The 12,315-nt window shown below is 37.1% G+C and overlaps 1 protein-coding gene across 1 annotated transcript in view; it reads left to right on the top strand.

Annotated features, from left to right (window-relative positions):
• The window catches only part of LOC120543300 (heat shock 70 kDa protein 4-like), a 42,722-nt gene extending 31,537 nt beyond the window's left edge, over nucleotides 1–11,185 (top strand). Inside the window, exons 16-21 of the mRNA XM_039776336.1 lie at nucleotides 729–880; nucleotides 1,480–1,932; nucleotides 2,022–2,250; nucleotides 7,302–7,474; nucleotides 9,416–9,546; nucleotides 9,746–11,185. Coding sequence (XP_039632270.1) covers nucleotides 729–880; nucleotides 1,480–1,932; nucleotides 2,022–2,250; nucleotides 7,302–7,474; nucleotides 9,416–9,546; nucleotides 9,746–9,788 — 1,181 coding nt within the window. The 3' untranslated portion in view covers nucleotides 9,789–11,185. The remainder of the gene's footprint in view (nucleotides 1–728; nucleotides 881–1,479; nucleotides 1,933–2,021; nucleotides 2,251–7,301; nucleotides 7,475–9,415; nucleotides 9,547–9,745) is intronic.
• The last annotated feature ends 1,130 nt before the right edge of the window (nucleotides 11,186–12,315 follow it).

Here is a 12,315-nt window from a genome sequence, read left to right as displayed (position 1 = left end):
CAAAGTCACTGTCAGGCCTCTGTATTCATCCACTTGTCTACCAGTCATACACATTTTGCAGATGGCAGGTTTCAGAATTTCAGGTTCTCATCAATATATGACGAATAGGAAGCAAACAAGGAAAAATGTCTTGCAAAGCCACTGTGTTGCTTACCACCTATTCTGACACACAGCGTTGTAGTGTCACAAATTGTCATTTGCCTGTCTAGTAAGCAGTAAACCAATACTAAGGAGCATCAGCCTTTACTGACCTTAGCTAATCTCCCAGCAGTCCATTCTGGATGGTATAGAGTAGTAGTAGGAGGTTAGAGTAGTACCTGTATAGCAAACAGAAGAGAAATTAGTGTAGTAGTAGTGTGAGCTATGAAATGTACTACATAAAAATAACTTGATAGATATAGCATATGAAGACATTCCTTCATAATTGTTTCTAATTATTTCCTATTTTATCTCAGACTCTAAGAGTACTTGCCTGGCACTCATTCTATGTTGTTCAGTCCATTCTTCATAGACATTCACATTGAGGAGGCATAGAAACACTTCTGAGATTTGGCAGTAATTCAAAGACAGAGTTGGAGTACAATTTCCTCATTCAACTTATATTCAGTTAAATGTAACACAAATTGAATTGTGTATGTTGTTATCTTAACATGTTTTCTTGTAAATAAAATGTTTTTGATAGTAAACTCACATATAAAAATGTTTTCTGATGTTTCTTTATATTCCAGACAAAAATCATGAAACTGTGGAGAATGGCCAATTGGAATATAAAGTGTCTTTTTTACCTCCACTTATTCTGAACTTTGAATTTCCGGATGATTATCCATCTGCTTCTCCTCCCAGGTACTCTCTGAGTTGCAAGTGGCTCACAAGACTTCAGGTGGGAGAGAAAACTAAATATTCTGATCACATTTAATTCTTTATTAAAGTGTTCTTTTTAAATACTTTTTCATTTACAATAAACATAACTTAATTTTGATATTCTGACTCTACCCTGTGCAAATTGTCAAGTCTTAATTCTCTGTTACTACAAGGAAGCAGTTCTCATAGAAGACACATTGACTTTTAAAGAAATTATTTAATAGGAAGTCACTAGTTGTACTTGCCAGGAGAGGTTTTGACAAAGATATGATGTCATAGTTCTCACCCTAGATAAGTAGGCCCACTATGGATAAGAGAGGCATATATGCCTTTAGGTTGACCTCAACAGTAAAAAACCCACCATAGATGTTTTATATTGCTTTGCAGGCTAATATTAGCACAAATGCTACATATTCCATTGAGCCTTTTATTATCTTCCTATTTCTAATCTGGAAACACTTAACCGACCCCCTTGTGCATTCCATAATAGTCATGTTTAATAGTAAAATAGTAATAGTACTTCTTTGTATATGACTTATACCTGAATTGATTAGTTGCTCATTTTACAATTTCTGATATAGTTTGTAAATTTCATTAAACATCAGGTGTTTCCTTTAGCTTACAGCAGTCTGCAAGCACTTGGATGAACTTTGGAATGAAAACAATGGCAGTGTTGTCTTGTTTACATGGATGCAGTTCCTGAAGGAAGACCTCCTCAAGTTCTTAAATTGTGAGTTGCCCTTTGAGATAGTAAATGGAACCAAAGGTGTGAAAAAAGAAACATTGGACAACAGAGCAATTCAAGAGGTTGACCCCAGAATATACCTTTTGCCACTCCTTCTTGACTTTGATCAAGCCCAGCAGCAAAAACTATTTGACAGCAAAACATATGTATGTGGTGTTTGCTTCACAGAGAAGATTGGATCTGTTTGTTTGTATTTTAAAGAATGCAAGCATGTGTACTGCAAAGCCTGTCTCACAGATTATTTTCGGATACAGATCACAGATGGTAATGTTCATTTTCTTAACTGTCCTGAACCAGAATGTACCTCATCTGCAACCCCTGCACAGGTAAGTATGTTACTGTCAAAAGATGTTATTTCAAGGTTTTGGTTCTTCTGCTTCTCTGATAATTTGGGATGTTTTCATTATCCCTTCAGGTGAAGGAACTAGTGGAAGAAGACCTTTTTGCTCGGTATGACAGACTACTTCTCCAGTCCAGTTTGGACCTGATGGCAGACATAGTGTATTGTCCTCGAAAGATGTGTGAAACAGCAGTAATGGTGGAGACTTCCAATGCCATGGGTATTTGTCCTCGTTGCCAATATCCTTTCTGTATTTCCTGTAAGAAGACTTACCATGGTGTATCTCCCTGTAGGAGAACAAAAGGTACATTTCTCATTTTTGGTATCTTTCTGTAATGCTGTAAAAATATTTATCACTGGCTAATTTTAGACCTATCCATTATATCATATTGACCATACTTGCTTTTAAATTTATCACTAATGCCTGTCAGTGAGCTAGTCTTGATTCCTTGCTGCCTTTTAATGGCTGGATAATTTCATGCTGCTTTGGGCATCTATCCCCAGAGTAAAAGTGTCTGAAAAGTATACTAACTACCATTGCAAGTTATAAGAGCTGAGCAGGGACTAACCTTGGACAAGGTGTCAGTCCATCACAGATCACAAATTTATGTTTCGATGAATACACTTTTTAATAGTAGCTGTGATGTAAACACCAAGTGTTTTACGCTCCTTACCTACTTAAAGAACTTTAGCATTTGATGTCTTTTTAACAGTTAAAATATTTACTGTACTTGTATGGTTTACCCTTGAATAAATATCACTGCATGTGCTTTTTGTAAAGAAACACACTAAAAACGATATTGTATTAGCTGACAATCATAAACTGAGATACCATGCTTTTACTGGTGCACTTAACTGTTATTACTTCTTAGTGGCAATGCATTAATACAATTTATAAGTGACATAATGTGATCCTTAACTTCCCGTTACCTTACATTGAAAATGCTGTGCCTAAAAATATTCAACCTGGAGCAGTGGTTCTCCAGCCCAGTTGTTTAGACCATCTGTGTCTTCAGGTTTTTGTCCCAACTAATTTTACAATAAGTGATTCTAACTGATCTGATTGCATTGCTGTTTTTTCTCTCTTATTCTAAAATTAGAAAAGCACAGCAGTGATTATTATAAGACATTTAGTAATATGTGTATTTCTTGCTTATAACTTCAAATACTTAACTCTTGTTTATTGTTTCCCTATTAATCTATTAGCCTATTAATTTTTCTGTGTAGTTTTGCTCCCTTAATTGTGCCCTAATAATGACAATTAACAATGAGCAGAGCTGACTCCCAGGCAAATGATACTAAATACTGAAAGGCTGCAAATACTTTACAGTGAGACCCATTACTAATCACCCGTGCTCACTAGTAAGTAATGGATTAACTAACCAGAACACCTGGACAAGAAAAATGATAGAAAGAGAGGGGTCTTGATTGGCAAATGGCAATAGTCATTACCTTGGTTTTACTGATTTTGAGTTGTACACAATTTATTTTGTTCCAAGAAACAAAATTCTCACCCTGACATAATGCACATGACATGATGATGATGATGATAAAGAAAATCTTAAAAATCAAGTTTAACACCTGAGCGTTTAGGCCTTGGAATACTGTGTAAAAATGTTTATTACCGAGTAGAACTCAGGTTATCCGATTTTGGTGAGATTTGAAGCATTAATCTATACTAATAAAAGGCAAAGCCCTCACTGACTCACTCACTCACTCATCACTAATTCTCCAACTTCCCGTGTAGGTAGAAGGCTGAAATTTGGCAGGCTCATTCCTTACAGCTTACTTAAAAAGTTAAGCAGGTTTCATTTTGAAATTCTATGCTTAACGGTCATAACGGTCGAGAATGTCCGCCATGTTGAACTTTCTTATTTATGGCCCCATCTTCACAAAATTTTGTAGGCGGCTTCCCTGCACTAACCGAAACCGATGTGCGTACTTATTTCGATGGTATGACGCCACTGTCGGCTGCCATATTGAACTTTCGAACGGTCTTTGTTACTTATGGGCCCATCTTCAAGAAATTTGGTACGCGGGTTCCCAACGCTAACTGAATCCTACTTACGTACATATATACGTCCATAGCCTGCAGCTCGATTGCCGTGTGAGGCGGCTTTGGGTCCCCCATCCCAACGCCTCCCACGTTGTTGGCTGCCTGCCTATATAAGGCGGTCCGTTGCTTCTGTCTCTTCATTCCCTTCCTTGCTTCGCCACGGGATTCACGTCTCCCTGCTGATAACTGCAGCCTTTTTATTTAATCCACGGCTTCTCCTCTGTTTTATTGTTCGTTTATTATGATTATAGTTATTGTGTAGGTATTTTAGACTTACTTTACATTGTTCAGGTACCCATTTCCTTTATCGTTCCAACCGTACCCCCATTAACATGTCTATCGAGGTGGTCACCATCAATCAAAGAACTGTCACTTACCGAGTGGTTTCCATGCCTGGAGATGGCACCTGCCTTTTCCATTCTCTGTGTTACATATTGCACGGCCATATCAGGCTCACTCTTGATATCTGGAGGAACATTGTGTCTTATGTATTGAATGACTGGGACTGGTTCAAGGTGTGGACTGATGACGGTACAGGAGATAATTATACTACACAGGAGCACTATAAGAGTGAAATGCTTAAGCCCTTCACCTATGGTTCTGCATGTGAGTTGATGGCTGCCGCTGAATTGTTCGGTTGTTGCTTTCAAGTGTACCGAAATAGCCAAATATTTTACACCTTTGGACAACCGCCAATGCCACTTAAACATCTTAGATTGCCAGGTGACGATTTCAGTAGTGGACACTTTGATGTTTATTAATGTTTAAACTCTGGATGCGAAGTTATCGATGAAACTGGTTGTATGCTTACAACGCTTGACAGATGCCGAATGTCACTTTAACACAACAAGTACTGCAAATACTGTCGTAATTGAAACAAACCATAAAACTCAAACCGATTATGACAGCAGCAATCCAAGCTGTGAGTTTTGAGACAAAATTGCTTTTCACATGGCCAACTGTACATTGCATGCTCAAGAGTAAGCTCAGCGCACAGCTTGATCATATTACAACCGAACTCACAATGTGGTATACAAAGAGATCCTTAACAAATAATTATTTGTATATTTTCCCTCAGTTTAAAAAGGTTTACTTTTCTTCGTAATAAAAATTTTAAGGCAGTACTTCGCCGCTGCGAAGCGTGGGTATTTTGCTATCCTCAATAACGCTCAGGACAGTATTCTGCTGTCATCTTGTGGATGAAGTAACATCATCCTGCAAAAAAAATCATGAATTTTCGGATGCATTCTGGCACTCTGTGGTAACTCATCAATATTCATGAGTGGCGACAGAACCTTAAACAGAAAGTACAATGGTGTATAAACAAAAAGCTATAAAGCCAGTTTTTGAACAAACTGAAATAAACCATTAGTTGAATCAAGCAATAGTGATGAATGCGAATTGGTCATCAGACATGACATGAATAGTGAAACTGATGCATACCACACTAAATAAACTGCTGTGATATGCCTGGTTAATATTGTCCCAGGAAGGTTCACTGTGGTTAGAGTAGCTTTGTGGCCAAAGTGCCAAAATGACTGTATCAAGTAGAAGAACAAGAAAGATGTTAGCCTCTGGGCAATGTTTGTAATGCAGAAGCTGTCAATGTTTGTGTCAGGGGAATGCAGAAGTCACTAAGCCTTGCACTGTGGTAATCTATAGTAACACTATAAGCACATTTTTTTGCAGATCAGGCACTGACATTTTGCTCTCATATGCAAGCAACAGAAAAAAATATTGTAAGAAAAGTGTGCAAAGAAACACGCTTCAACTGACTGTGCATTGGTAACTGTCTCAAAACATAGCACACAAAGGACATGTACATAATCTGCATCAGTACAGCAGTGGACACTAGATGTACCTTTCCTACTATATTTATGTTGTTGTTTTGATATTTAAAGTAATATTTTTTTCTTGTTGAAAAAAATTCAACATTTGTTTGGCTGTTATTTCCAGGAGGGAAAGAAAACGCTGAGGAGGCTAAAAAAACTACTAGATTTATCCCCATGTAACATACTTGTAACATACTTACACAGATTATTGTAGAAACGGAACACACATGAAATGCATTTGTTCCAAATAACAATCTGTTTCCATTCTAAAACTCCAGCACTTCACTCCCAGATAATCAAGGCTGGAACTGGGAGAACTTTTTACCCGTTCTGTGGCGGTGGGGGATGTAATAGTAGGCTGCTTGCTGCTTGTCTTGATCGGCACATTTACAAGACAAAAGACAGTGATGGAGAGGTACGAAGGGATTTAAGGTGGGCCGGATTTATGACTTTTTTTGTAGGCTTTGGTAATTCTAGTGTTAAACATCTGATCACTAATTCTTAAGTTCAAAAATATTGACCTCATCAGTTTCTTACAGTGGATATGAAATGACAAACCCTTGTGTCATTGAAACTTCAATTTTTCATTCACGGTTATGAAACCAAACCATTGAACATTTTTTGTTACTGAAATTTTCCTAATAAACATACATTAATTTTTTCCCTTAAATATTTCTGGGTACAAATTCATATTATACGTGAAAACATTGCCTTACATGATTTGTCAAAAAAGTGAAAATTTATATATATAATGCCTTACCCCATATCTTCTACTCTTGCATTTTTATCATTTGTTTTCATTTCGACACTTTGATTATTAATATGTATTGTTTTTTTTATAAATACAGCTTTCTCCATTTGTCAGAAACACTTATTCACATTTTTAACAAGCCAATCCATTCATAAAAGCATTGCTGTGGAAAAGCACTGTCACTATAGTTCTGTACTGATACCATTCACATGAACAGCATTAGCACACATTTGCCTTTTTTGTTGTATTTCAGAACTTTAATGTTAAATGCATTACACCAAATTGTTTAATTTTACTTTTTGCTAGAAAAGTACAGGGTGGTCCAGATCTAATTATGCAGATCCAGATCGTCTGGATGACTTTGATTTATGCAGGGATGATTCCAGTTCGGTGCGAAGACGATTCTTAATGTTGTCAATTTGCACACTTCTCGATGGTCAGGGATTTTTCAGGTGATTTTCTATGTAATAAACTTAATAAGTTATAGCTTAATGAAAATTGCATAATTACATCTGGACCACCCTATAGACTGTAGTAGAACTAACTGCTTATTTATTAAAATCAGTGAGAAAATATGAATCTATTTGGTGATGAGCTGTTAAATATTAATATAAACATATGCATCTTTGTGAAATCAAAAAAGGAAGCTGTTTTGGGAATACTAGTCTCTTACCCCCTTTTCACTTTATTAACTTATCATGTTGCTTTATTTTTAGAGGAGGTTCTTGAGTTTTGTAGCCAGTATCTTGAAGGGTCAGAAGAGAAAAAAAAATTGTTGGAGCAGACATATGGAAAGAGGGAGATCGAAAAGGCATTAGAAGAGTCTTGTAGTGAGGAATGGCTTACGAAGAACTCCAAGCCCTGTCCCTTTTGCAATACAAATATTCAGGTAATGGTGCTTGGGAACATGCTCATGCATGAGTAGCACAACTCCAGGGACACTGAACTTTTTTTCATCTTGAAGGCATTTGTTCTAATTTTCAGCCAGTGTTTTTCTAGCATAGTATTTCAGCAATGATACACTGATGCTTTACATTTGTTGTCTAATTTTCTATTAGTAGTGCCCAGCATACATCCCGCTGATCTACCTGGTGGATCTAGTCACATTACACAGGTATCATTAATAATCCTAAGTAGAGAACACTTGGCCAATCATGAGGTATCAGCCTAAATAACACCATACATCCTTTTTATAATGAAGTTCTATTTTATTAGTATATGTGAAGGGGATGTGAGTCAGCTATTCAGGAGACAGAAGATCAGGAAGGCACCAGGTCAAGATGGTGTGTCACCCTCCTGTCTCAAAGTCTGTGCTGACCAGCTGGCCCCCATATTTACGCAGATCTTCAACCGATCCCTGGAGCAATGTGAAGTTCCCTCCTGCCTTAAGTGTTCCACAATTATCCTGGTTCCCAAGAAAACTTCCATTGCAGGGTTAAATGTCGCCCTGACATCTGTGGTCATGAAATCCTTTGAAAGACTGGTGTTGACCTACCTGAAGGACATTACAGGCCCCCTGCTTGACCCCCTACAGTTTGTTTACCGAGCAAACAGGTCAGTGGATGATGCAATCAACATGGGACTGCACTACATCCTGCAACATCTCGACTCTCCAGGGACATATGCTAGGATCCTGTTTGTGGACTTCAGCTTGACGTTCAATACTATCATTCCAGAAGTCCTCCACACTAAACTCATTTGTCTCATTGTACCAGCACCCATCTGCCAGTGGATCACAAACCTCCTGACAGATAGGAAGCAGCAAGTGAGACTGTGAAAAAGCACATCCAGCACATGAACAGTCAGCACTGGCGCCCCCCCAGGGATGTGTCCTTTCCCCTCTGCTCTTTTCCCTCTACACAAATGACTGCACCTCAAGAGACCTGTCTGTTAAACTCCTGAAGTTTGCAGATAATATGACAGTCATTGGCCTCATCATAGACAGTGATGAGTCTGTATACAGATGAGAGGTCGAACAGCTGGCCCTCTGGTACGGTCAAAACAACCGAGCTGAGCTGAACAAAACTGTGGAGATGACAGTGGACTTCAGGAGGAGCCCCCTAGTGTTGCCCCCTCTTACACTACTCAACAGCATTGTGTCTGCTGTGGAAAACTTTAGGTTTCTGGGATCCATAATTTCCCAGGACCTGAAGTGGGCATCAAACATAGAGACAACTGTCAAAAAGGCCCAGCAGAGTTTGTACTTCCTGCGTCAGCTTAGGAAGTTCAACCTGCCTCAGGAGCTGCTCATCCAATTTTTTACTCTGCAGTGATCCAGTCTGTTATCTGTTCAGCTTTCACAGTCTGGTTTGGTTCAGCCACAAAACAGGACAGGAACACATTACAACGGACAATCAGGACTGCAGAAAAAATCATTGGTGCTGATCTGTCCTCCATTCAGGACTTATATAGATCTCGAGTCAGGAAACAGGCAGAAACATCACTGCAGATCCATCACACCCTGGTCACAACCTTTTTCAATTACTTCCCTCTGGTAGGCGCTACAGAGCACTGTACTACAAAAATTACCAGACATATGAACAGTTTCTTCCCTCAGGCCAACACTCTCATGAATACTTAAGTCAGTCTCACAGCATCAGGGACAATACTAGGTAAAACCGGAGTCCAATTCCTTGTATGTGTATATATACTTGGCCAATAAAGCTGATTCTGATATCTTCCAGTAATGAACATTAACTCATCTTTAAGTCTTATAAGTGATGTCATAAGGTGTATTAATTAGTGGCCCAACTACTGTTAGAATGTACTCGTTTAATATGGGTGACATGCTATTTTATGATTTTTTCTCCTTATTTTTCTGTTTTTTTAGAAAGTGGATGGATGCAACAAGATGACATGTATAGGCTGTAGGAATTATTTCTGCTGGGTATGTCTGGGCTGCCTCAATAAGCATAGACCCTACACTCATTTTGAAGATGCATCTTCACCATGCTTTAATCAGTACGTCATGTTTTTCTGTTTCTAAAAAAATACATAATTGTTTCTATTTTGGTGAAACATAATGTATACCTCAAAGTCAATATGTTAATGTCATCTTGTACTATCATATCTTTATGCATTTTAATTGTGTACATAACTTTGTAGTGTAAACTAAATAAATCTAATATCAAATTCTTATTATTAATATTCTCATTATTAGGTTGTTTGAAATCGTGAATGAAGACAGTGACGATGAAGATTAGGAGGATAACTATGACCGAGTCCAGATGATAACCTACGTATTGTGATTCTCTAAATTTAAACAAAATCACAGTTTTGCTGATTGAATGAAAAAGAAATATGAGATAAATAAAACTGAACTTAAGGTGGTGGGTCAAGTTTATCCAAAAGACATGTATAATAAGTTAACTTTATGTTGTACTTTTAATATTTTTAAATATTGAAAGAATACCAGAATAAAATGGTAAGATTTCTGGCTTATTCAGGCTGTAATGCAGGAAAGATAATAATGGCACAACTGTTTACTTTGTTCTTGTAGTTGTGGAATCCTGTGTGATTTATGTTCATTATTATTCAATTCTATTAATGAAACCATTTTTTGGCTTATTAGCTTGAACTCTAGAAATACAAACCTTTATTTTGTAAGCGAAAATATCTGAAGAGCCCAGCCATGGATCCTGTTGTTACAGTGCTGCTGAATTCCTGATTCTTTTTTAAGACAAGCTGATGGCCTTCCTAAGATACTGATTCTAAATTAGTTGTCACATTTTTTTGTGCCCACCATAACCTATAAACAAATCTCATTGTTTTAGAGTTTCCTGATACCAAAAACATTTCTATTTTGATGATGGGTATGTGTCAGTGTGTGTGTCACAGTTTCTTAAAAAGGCGGAGAGCTGACATGGCTGGACAGTAAAATACCAAACTTGAAAATTAAGCCTGTTATGAGATAACGATGTGCTGATTAGTTTTTGAGCCAAATCATGCAAGAGAAAGAGGCCCTGTAGGAACCCTCAAATACCGCAATTCTGCAATTAATTATAAATTCATCGTAATGACCTATTTTATGATCAGAAAGATCAGAATCAGAGCGGAATGTAATTGCTGAAATGTTATAGAATAGTTTAGGTAATTTGGTTCTTAGGGCACAAAGCTTTCAAATGCTGACATCCAAAATTTTTACTGGTCATTTTGTAAGTGTGTCAGTCCAACTGCTAAATTGTGCAGAAGGGCTTCTTTCTTTCCATCTTGAAGGCATATTTTTGTCATTATCAACCAATGTCTTCAGGTGTCAGCTTCACATTTTTGCTGGAAAAAATAAGACAAATTAACTTTAGTATTTTTTAGAATTTCTACAATCTAGATTAAGTCTTCTCTGCTGAAGACCAAAGAGCTTAATTACAGTCAACTTGTTGGGGCTGAGCAAATCCTTTAGTCTAGAAATGCACTTTAACAGGTTCTGATGCTGCTTTGTTTTTTTTAGGTGGACAGAACTGAACTAAGTTAGATAAAATGTAGACTTGCGTATTTTACATCTTGAGACTAGCATCCTGTCATTCTAAAGAATGTCTGATACAGATTAACATTTTATTTTCCATTGTGATGTGTGTCAACAAAATACACCAGGTCATCATCATAACTTCTGTGGTCCTCATCTTTTATGTTTTTAATGCCTGATTTTAACACCGTGACCTAATTTTTGTTGTGTTATATTTTCCACATTTTTTATCCAATTTGGGAAATATCAGATTTAGGCAAAAATTTTATTGTTAAATTAATAACCTGCGTCACTAGCCTGAATGTACAGCTTTAACTGATTTAAAGCACAATGTAAGCAGTCCTACAGGATTTAATTTTTATAAAGACAGCAAAACATTGCATTAGAATGTGTAAAGTTTTATCTTTAAAATCTTTATTATGAATACATTGTGGCGGTCTAGCACATGCAATTTGTGGTTTCTTTAAAATATAGCTTATCATTTAAGTACTGTGGCCTTTGTAAATTTTATTACAGAAAACTTGCAGTCCAGTACTGTATTATTCTAAAGGCACCAGTGTAGACCTGATCAACACAAGACAGGTGAAATGACACAGGTTATTAATACAGATTAATGATTTGATTATGATGATGGGGAAATAATAAGATCTTCGTGTTTGGCAGTAAATGATACCAGAGTGAAACAACTGACTGGGCGGGCAGTGGGTGAGTTATTCATTGTATGCCATATGGTTTTAAGCATTTGTTATGCTTCAGTGTAGTTATGATCCAACTGAAAAAGAAATATTCAAAGCTTTAAATCCTTCCATGTCCAGTTTTCTCTTCCTCATTGTGTCTTTATAGTTTGCCTCCCAGAACACAGGTACAGTATTCCCTCATGCCCCAGCAATGGCTGGGCGTGTTGCTGTAAACAGACTTCCCATCCAAGACAGACATTTGCCTTGTAATTTTTTGTCTTAAAGCTGCAGCTGCCTGCAGTCCTATTTATTATAGTTGATTTAGCAAGTAGATGTATCAATGCTCATGCAGTATGCCATATTCAGGACAGACACTTGCACTAAATAGTTCATGCTTAATTCAAACTGTATTCTCTGACTTAAAATATGAGATTTCATATTGGAAATATATAACGCACAGTATCTGATACAAAAATGTAGCACCCTCAAAGGCAAGGCTTTACCTGTACATAGTGTAAATACACAGCCAATAAAAAAGTACTAAAGTAAAATTGCAAATAAATTAAAAGCAGAGCTGTGGAGTCAGTACAAAAA

Source organism: Polypterus senegalus, chromosome 13, assembly GCF_016835505.1.
Source record: "Polypterus senegalus isolate Bchr_013 chromosome 13, ASM1683550v1, whole genome shotgun sequence".
In the NCBI taxonomy this organism is placed as follows: domain Eukaryota; kingdom Metazoa; phylum Chordata; class Cladistia; order Polypteriformes; family Polypteridae; genus Polypterus; species Polypterus senegalus.
The sequence above is the reverse complement of the archived record's forward strand: the minus strand, read 5'-3'. Positions and strand labels throughout refer to the sequence as shown.